Source organism: Pundamilia nyererei, unplaced genomic scaffold (genome assembly GCF_000239375.1).
Source record: "Pundamilia nyererei isolate P.nyererei 1_Seehausen unplaced genomic scaffold, PunNye1.0 scaffold00042, whole genome shotgun sequence".
In the NCBI taxonomy this organism is placed as follows: Eukaryota; Metazoa; Chordata; class Actinopteri; order Cichliformes; family Cichlidae; genus Pundamilia; species Pundamilia nyererei.
The window spans coordinates 3,465,248-3,474,129 of NW_005187443.1; the positions used below are offsets into that span (position 1 = coordinate 3,465,248).

Sequence of the window (8,882 nt, forward strand, 5' to 3'; positions counted from 1 at the left end):
CAGAGTATAATCGCAGCCTTTGCGGTTAGAAAATTGCACTTGATCATGTCGCGATATTATCGCAAATGCGATATATCGTTCAGCCCTAATACATTACATAGTAATCATATATGTTTTGCTTTAGTTTGAGTCATGGTACTTGCCCCTTAACCTGAGATTCTTTTAACATGTCAACGTGGACATGTCAGTGAACACATAAGACATGGAAACAGTTTATCTCAACTATCCTTAGACTCTTACCATGTTGGGGGGGAATCAATAGTCACCATGCAGAACAGCTGTTATTGAGTTATTCACAATCACCAGCCACTCAGTTAGGTACACCTGATCAAAAGCTCTTCAACACAAGAGTTTCAGTATGCAGAAGAGTGTCTGTAAGCGCACAAGACATCAAACCCTGAAGCAGCTGGACTAAAGCAGCAGAAGACCACACTAGATGCAACTCTAATCAGTCAATAATAGGAAACTGAGGCTAGCCAACAGTGGACAACAGAAGACTGGAAAAAATTATTTTTCTGTTCCAACATCCAAATACAAATCATGCTTTGTACTAGGGCTGCCACGATTAGTCAACTAGTCATTTCAGAGACATCAGTTCCCCACCAGCTCGATAGCTGGAGGGGGGGTTCAAGGCTCACTAGAGCCGGTGAGAAAACCGGAAATCGTTTTCAAACCCACCGCCATCTTTCGCTACTCAGGTTAAACATGATATATAAGTCACTTAGATAACTTAAAAATGTTATTGTTTGGCTTTTTTCAGTATTTTATTTGTTCCTCTTCCTACTTTGTACCAATGATTCAGGCTGCTGGTTGTGGTGTAACCGTGTGGGGATGTAACGGTTTCATGGCGCAGTTTTAGACATCTTAGTACTAAAACACAAATGATCTCAAACTAGTTTCTTGAACATCACAATTGCTTTACTCCACTCAAACGGCCTTTTAAGTCACTACATCTCAGTCGAGCAGAGCAGTTTTGAGATGCGGTGGAAGGGGGAACGTGGATGTGCAGCAGACAAACAACAGCACCTGTGTGATGCTATCGTATTTTTGTGGATCAATATCTCCAGCACTTGACTGAATCCGTGCCATGAAGAATTAAAGCATTTCTGTTAAGGTTAAATGGGGTCCTACCTGGTACTGCTCATTTTGTATGTGTTAGACTGATGGGTTACTACCTATGAAACATGTCCGCAGTAGTTTAGTGGTAAAGGCCAATCGAGGTAAAGTTAATTAACAGCTTTATAATGTGAGGGGGCCCTTTAGTATTAGTCTTAACTAACTAACTAAAGCATTAAATTACGCACCCATCACACACACGTCCTACAGTATTTACACACGGTGTCGCATTAAGCTTGCAATGCTTTAATTTAACAATTCCTCTTCAAGTGTAGCTAATACAGGTCAGTCAACTGGAAACGCAAGGATCCAAAAGCAACAAACCTATCCTGTGTAACTTTATCTCGGGGTTGAGGACCATGTGCAGAATGTCCCGCAGGCGCTTGTTTTCCTCACAGCACTCCACGACGATACTTTCAACTTCACCAAACACCTCCATGGCCACGGCGGTGAGGCGTTCAGTCAAAAAGCTCCGAAAGCCCTGGAGTCTAACGCTCGACATTTTGAACTATTATTATCTACACAACGCCTGAGTTCATCCGCGTGAACACGCTCAAACAAAAGAAAACAAACGGAATTTCACAAAGGCGACTTCCTGTAGGAAAAGTCTTCTTCGGTGGATTTCGTGGGTTACATTAGCGCCCTCTTCTGACAGCGCGCAATCTACAAGGAGTATTAGAAGTACAGATTATAAAGACTAAAGAGAAAATAAAATTTTGAGATTACGGTCGAGATTTTAAGATTAAAGTCGAAATAATATTTTGAAAAAAAGTTGCCATTTTGAGATTACAGTCGAAATGTTATTTTAAGCAATTTTAAGATTGAAGTCAAAATAATAATTTGAGAAAAAAAGTTGAAATGTTTCGGTTTTTGACAATGACAATGACACGCCTTGTGGAACTAGGTGTTCTTCAATGGGCTAAATGTTCTAAAGGGTTTTCCTTATATAAAGCTCAGTGCATTCCTTCTTTTTAAGAGTGTTTGCCAGATTGTTGATTTTGTCACTCCAAAAAAATGTATGCTTTGTCTGTGATCAGTTTATTTTGGCCCTAATGATGACATCCCATTACTTACATCAACATATCTGTAGACGACATACTGACAGTTCCAGTGAAAAGATCGAAATGCAAGTCCAGCATTTGGAATCGACCCCTGAGCTTTTATCTGTTATGTTTCTCACTAAATAATGAAGCCTCGCTTTTATGAAACTGTTTGTCAGTATTGATCGATTAGTTTAGGGCCTTCGAGTTTCCATGCATATTTTCCAAAGCAGAGAATTTGTCAAAATGTAGGAGACCTTTAAAGCAGGCCTGCTTTTATCCCTTCACACTACTGACCAAAGATGGCGCTAATCCACAACGTCGTTCCCTTAAATAAATAACTTTGAATGAGTAGAAGAAGAAAAAGAAGCAGCAAGGGGCAGGCAGCTGGTGACAGCCGAAGTGTACCGTTCCCCCACCCTCCTCAGCACTCTGTTAACTGGATCAAACGGAGAAATTGCCGGACAGCTCGATGGAAATACAATAGTAACGTTTGCTGATAGTCGGCGATTACATTTTATAACTTTGAGCGGATAGGACTAGCGTTTGTAGGCGAGTCCAAGTAGTGTTATCGTTGCTGCTTGTGGCAAACTGAGTTAACACTGTTGCTTCGAGTTTTAGCATAGGTAACGTTACCGTTAGCTGTCTAGCAAGCAAAAGCTAAATAACTTCAGTGTTTACGGTCCCATCGGATTGCCAGCTTCGACAGTCTGCCAGGTTATCGCCAAAGCCGTCAGGTTGTCGGCTACTCGGTAAAGATGGGTGACATAAACCCATCGACATCCCATGCATTTCAGTCGGAGGTGAGTGTTTTATATAATTGTTTGACAGTGAGTAGTTTGCAGTCACGGCTAGCGACGTTAGCAAATGTCAACTTATTTGAGGTTGTCAGTGTGACTAGCAGCTGCTGATTAGTTAGCGTTAGCTTGCTGCTGCTAATGTTGACATATAATATTAGCCAGTGGAAAAATTTGACAAGTTATACACACCAAACATTCCCGCGGTATTAGAACAAGCTGTCAGCTTTCTATAAATAAAACTTTACATGTCGCATGAAAATGAGTCATTAATGCCACTTTAAACGGTACTTCACGAAACCTGCGAGTTAGCCTTACTGTATGCTTCATGGAGAATAAAACATTCCATCATCATTACGGAGCATGCTAACATTAAAGCTAGCTGACTAACCATCATATTCACGCCATCTGGATTTTTCGCAGTGTAACAGCTGGCAGACAATGATGCTTTTGTTGCACTTTGTTATTCCTTGATAGTCTGTAATATGTATTACCGCGCGGCTTCGTTGTTTTGTCCGTTAATTGAACTATAGTGACACTAGCTGGTTAGCAGTAGCTAGTGAGTTATTTGCGGTCTACCACTAGCCGACCAAGCTAACATTAGCTGTCGTTTTTAGTTGGGTTTGTCGGTGGGGGTTGGCAGGAAGGTTCACTTTCATGTCTATAGATAAATATGTGTGTGCGTGGGCGTAGTGAATCAAACTTTTGCCTGTGTTAGTCGCCGTTTCTCCCACCGTGTACAATAGAGGATGTGTGGCGATCACTCGTCGTTCATATCAACGCCATATCTGGCAGTGCAGGTTTATTGCAGCTAATGCTTCAGTAACATGATTGTGTTTCAGGGTTTCAGTCCGCCGTACAGGAGGAGGAGGACAGTGGAGGATTTTAACAAGTTTTGCACTTTTGTTCTGGCATATGCCGGTTACATCCCATACCCCCAAGAGGTAAGAAAACCAGGCGGTCGGTGGCTGTGCACTCTTCTTCACATCAGCATCTGTCTAGTTGGGCTATAACGGTGTCTCTTAAATGTTTTAATCAGGAGCATCGCCTGTGTTATACATAGTTGCATTATATTTCCGCATGTAAACAAACAACCATACAAAGTAGGAAAATATTTAGTCTTGACCAGCAGAAGTGAAATCTACACAGAATCAAAATGTTTGTAAAAATGATAAATAATCAAGACCCAAAGCCTGTCACTGAGGTTATCTGAGTGTGTGTGTGTGTGGGGGGGGGGGGACTGTTTTAATCATGAGCTTTATTCTAAAACCGGAGCTACTCTTTGACAAAATTATTTGGATCAGTTACAGATGATCTTGAATATCCGCTGTGGATTAACTTCAAGTAATCTAAACCTGTGGTCTATTTGTCAGTTATAAAATGACTTAATGCAACTGCTGCCACTCATTATTGTTTTTTTATTATTATTATCTTCTTGAATTTTATTCACTCGCTAAATTGGACATGAGACTTTATCGTCTTCTGCTAATCTTGGGGACCAAAAAGGAGATGGCCAGACAGGGAGATTACTTTAACAGATTCTTTTGGCTTTATAGTTTCTCTGCCTGTGTTTATTTTAGTTTTACACATACTCAACTAAGAACTTTATCTTCTTTTTTTTCTTTTTGCACTTACATGGACTCTTGGCTTAATACATGGGTCTCTTTTGCCCTTGTCGGGTTTTTTTTTTTATATATCTTTTTTTTTTTTTTTATTCTCTCACACATACAGCCATCTGTGATGTTACTATGTACTAGGTTAACTGAATAGGTTGTATGGAAAGTAGCCTTGTTCATGCTGGTCATTCATTCACATGTATATGCATTTAACTTGTTGAAAACATTCATTTTAGTCTAATTACAGTTTGTTTGTTTTTTGTTTTTTAACACATGCTCCTCCACTGTCTAGAACATGGAAGCCATGTCCTGTTATCAAAGGATGTAGAGCTGCATCCTTTGATAACAGTGTATCTTTTGTTACGCAATGGGGGGGTTGTTGTTGTTGTTTGGTTTTTTTATTCAGACTAGATAAGAAGCACCAGGTGGTAGAGATGTTCCTGTAAAGTGACACACACCCTTGATAGCATCAAATGTTCTGTTATTCTCCACTGCTGCAACTAAAGTAGAGCATTGTTTTTAGTGCTATTTTCTGTAAAACCAAAATAAAATGTGACATCCCTCTCTCTGGTTTATGTGAAATTTCTTTTATCATAACTAACATTGGATGACTTAGTTCCCTTTTCTTCACCATCAACAGATGACTTGTTCGCTTTCCTTTCAGGGATTTATTTTTATGGTCATGTGATTGCAAATGTATAAATTTTTTACCTGTTAGTAGCCTACTTCATCTCCTTATGTTAGTGAATTAACCCCTGCACTTCCATTTATTATTTTAGGACTCTCCACTGCGCAGTAGCTCAAGCCCCCCGAACAGTACAGGCAGCACAGCCGACAGTGATGGCTGGACCCCAGGACCAGCATCTTCCTGCCCCCAACGCCCCCTGAAGGGCCCCCAGGATAGGAGCAGGAAGCGTCCACAGCCAGGATCCATTCTGTCCAGCCACGCCAAGAAAGATGTAAGACGGATTTACAGTATGTCACATCATCAACCTTATATAATCTGACCAGGTAAAAGTTTTGTTATAATTTTCAAATGGATATTAAATTTTCTCCTCTGCAGCACACAATCACTACCCTGCATCCAGATGATCGCAGGAAAGCTGACAAGCTGAAGAAGAAGAAGAGGAGGAAGGAGAGGGAGCATCAGTCTGTTGAAGAACGTGGGGCTCACTTAGCAGTCCCAGAGCTGCAGTGCCCGCTTTCCTTTGGCGGCCGAACAATCAAAGAAGAGCCAGAAGATGACATCAGCATTCCCCTCCACCCCCAGTGCGTGCCTAGCCCGTCCCCTTGCAAAGAGGAACCCAAGGAAGAGCGTCGATACTGGGACGGACGAGACCTTGAGGAAGGGGTGGTAAAGATACAGAAGGTGGAGGGCTTTTCAGGAAACAGAACGGTGTTCCGCCAGGGAAAGCAGGTGGTGTTCCGAGACGAAGATGGCTCAGGGGAGGATGAGGATATAATGGTAGACTCTGGTAAGAGATTTTGGGGTCAGAAATGCTTAAATGTTTTTAAAAAACTGATGAATGAATAAAGTGGAAGCTCAGTGTATTCTGTCTCCTTTCTTTTCAGATGATGACTCGTGGGACCTGGTGACATGTTTCTGCATGAAGCCTTTCGCGGGACGCGCCATGATCGAATGTAACAAGTGCAACACCTGGATCCACCTGTCATGCGCTAAGATCCGCAAGAGTCACGTGCCAGAGACATACGTGTGCCAAAGCTGCCGAGAGACACACGGACCTCCAGACACTCGACGTTCCCACCGCTCGCGTGTAGGCCCACGCAAACACATGCTGGACTGACCCCAGGCCACATCCTGAACTCTGATCCGTACCGCTCCTACTTTAACCCTCTACTGGACTGGCCCCTCCTCCTCAGATTCAGGTCTTGCACCCTTCAGTCTCTCTCCTTCAAGGTTCAACCATGAACCCATATTTTCTACAAACATTTTAGTGGACCTATCCCGAGCCCTTATCCCATTTGAGAACAATTTGAGTGCTATTTTAGATTTACTAAGGTTTGTTTCTGCTTCCTACAGACTCTGCGCGTAAGGCAATCACTGAATGGATGTCTGTCTGTAGATGACATTAGCATAGCAACAAACCGCTACTTTTGGGGCTTGGTGTCTCGTGAACACTGGAAGCATTTTGAACTGCCATATTGAGAGAATTCTCACAACTGCCACCCACTATGGTGCATGCTGGGATTTGTGGGGAAAAATGGTTTGCACTTTAAAAAAAAAAAAAAAAAAATCCACCTAACCTTTCTTTCAGAGACGGGTGTGTCTTTCTGATCTGGTTAAACTGGATTTAATTTCTCTATGATGCCTCTATTGATGTTACATAATTAACCATTTAAAACAGGAAAACAAGTTGAGGCTGGTGTCAATTGCTTCAGATGGTGCTATAGTATTAAGCTGAGGTATAATCGAATAGAACAAAGATGTAGGATAAGAGGCTAGAGTCTGCATCTGCATCATCAGTTTGTTGTTCTGCTTTTCTTGTTTAAGACATTTTCAAGAATATCATTGAGGCCATTAGCTCATACAGCTGAACCAAGATCTTGTCTTCCAGACACTGGTATTCCTCTGAATCAACACGTTACTCAGCCATACACAGAAGCTTTCACACTTTGTTTCTCAACGTGTTTAAACAGTGTTCTTCGCTGACCACATTTGTTCCTAATAAAGAAATTGTTATATAACAGTTTAGAAAAAAAGAAAAATTGGGCAAATGACAAAAGTCAGGTTTTCAGTATATCCTGTTATATCTGGTCAGTATGATTTTAGTTAACCACTTGATGCGCTTGACTAAGTTTTCAGAGACAAATATATTTATAGAAGGGAACCACAGTCCTGTTTGCAGTACTGACAGGTGAAAAAAGGGTATCTGTAACTGGAATGGTGTCAGACCAGAAATCTTCAGTTTTCAATGAAGATTTCCGGTTGAAATTATGCACGCAAGCGTTTAAATAAGGGTGTTGGCGATGCATCTGCTGCTATGAGTTGTCTGAACCAATCTCCATGTTTTTTTTTAGGGGGGGAGGGGGTTTCAAGTCTTTTGCAAAGCATCAAGTAGGGATGCACTGATGTGTCAGCAACACACCGGTACTGGCCCATGTTGGCCCTGTTGAGTTGTTTTTACACTTTTAACTCTGCACAACGTTGTGAGAATCGGGGCTGTTGTCTACACTTGCCGTCTGACATGTAGCATACAGATTTTTTTTCTTCTTCCCCTGTTATAACGATTCATTTGTCATCCTGGCCCAAAGTGAGTAATGCATAATAATAATAATAATAATAATAATAATAATAATAATAATAATAATAATAATAATAATAATAATAATAATAAAAAAACAACATAAAAAAATGGAAGTCAGATTTTTATTCTGTATTGATTCTGAATTTTCAAATCAGTGCACCCCTAGTACCATGGTAGTGGTGGTTTGTCTCTGGAAGGTCAGAGCAGAAGGTCAGATCTCAGCGAGTAATCGCCTCCCGTTAACTTTTGCATTGCAGTATTCGGTTCTATGTGGAGTACCATTGATGGAAAACTTGCTACCATTTGGATTAAAAAAACTTTAAGCTTTGTTATTCATGTGCCATCTGCTTTTGGGACTTGTGTGTTTCTGAACATATATACATAAATATAAATATATAAATAAATGCATAAAAGCCATACTGTAGAGTGACAGATTTTAGACTCAGATTCTTGGATACTTGTCTGTGATGGGGTTTTATAATGCAGAATCAAAGAGTTGACCAGGGAATGACTAAAACAGACGAAGAATGTTTGTTTGGGGGGTTTTTTGTGTAAAGAACAAGAATTTCCAAGAGTTTGAACGATTAAACTCATCTGTGCACTCTCCTGGTATTTACAAATGTGGGTTAACTGGTTTGTACCCAGCAGTCGCCTAAGTTATGTTTTTAAGACATTTGAAGAACTAAAATCACTTTTGCTGTTTCTCAGGACATGCTTGTCTTGAAGAGAATCTGAAGACGCCTTCAGACACAAGCTCATAATTTTGAGTGTGCGTCTTAAAGACATTAGTGTAAATTAATGTTGGAGGGGGGAGCTCATTGTGATACAGCTTGTTTAATCTGAACCTGGGTTGTTCTATCCTCTTACTGAGAAAGCGTTTGTTCTGTGGTGCACACTGTTTCTGTGAAACTATTGTAAACTACTGTAAATAAAGAGTTACCATTTTAACTTGATTTTTTTTCTTTTTAGCGGGGTGAGGTATAAAACTTCAGTGTATTCTGTGACTCTGGAGGGTGTAATCAAATGCCAAACATCTTTTAATCATGT

General features: G+C 40.7%; 2 protein-coding genes across 2 annotated transcripts in view; one reads left to right on the forward strand and one right to left on the reverse strand.

Annotated features, from left to right (window-relative positions):
* Positions 1–1,759, reverse strand: part of LOC102200833 (uncharacterized) — a 14,365-nt gene extending 12,606 nt beyond the window's left edge. Inside the window, exon 1 of the mRNA XM_005731351.2 lies at positions 1,441–1,759. Coding sequence (XP_005731408.1) covers positions 1,441–1,618 — 178 coding nt within the window. The 5' untranslated portion in view covers positions 1,619–1,759. The remainder of the gene's footprint in view (positions 1–1,440) is intronic.
* A 733-nt stretch (positions 1,760–2,492) lies between these two features.
* phf13 (PHD finger protein 13) lies at positions 2,493–7,899 on the forward strand. The gene is made up of 5 exons (XM_005731352.2): positions 2,493–2,959; positions 3,796–3,897; positions 5,349–5,528; positions 5,633–6,044; positions 6,142–7,899. The coding sequence occupies exons 1-5, from the start codon at positions 2,915–2,917 to the stop codon at positions 6,372–6,374; spliced, it is 972 nt and encodes a 323-aa protein (XP_005731409.1). The 5' UTR covers positions 2,493–2,914; the 3' UTR covers positions 6,375–7,899.
* The last annotated feature ends 983 nt before the right edge of the window (positions 7,900–8,882 follow it).

Coding starts and splice junctions, on each gene's coding strand:
- phf13 (XM_005731352.2), top strand. CDS start 2,915: ATGGGTGACATAAACCCATCGACATCCCATGCATTTCAGTCGGAG. Junction 5,529..5,632: donor CCAGCCACGCCAAGAAAGAT/GTAAGACGGATT, acceptor TCTCCTCTGCAG/CACACAATCACTACCCTGCA. Junction 6,045..6,141: donor GGATATAATGGTAGACTCTG/GTAAGAGATTTT, acceptor CTTTCTTTTCAG/ATGATGACTCGTGGGACCTG.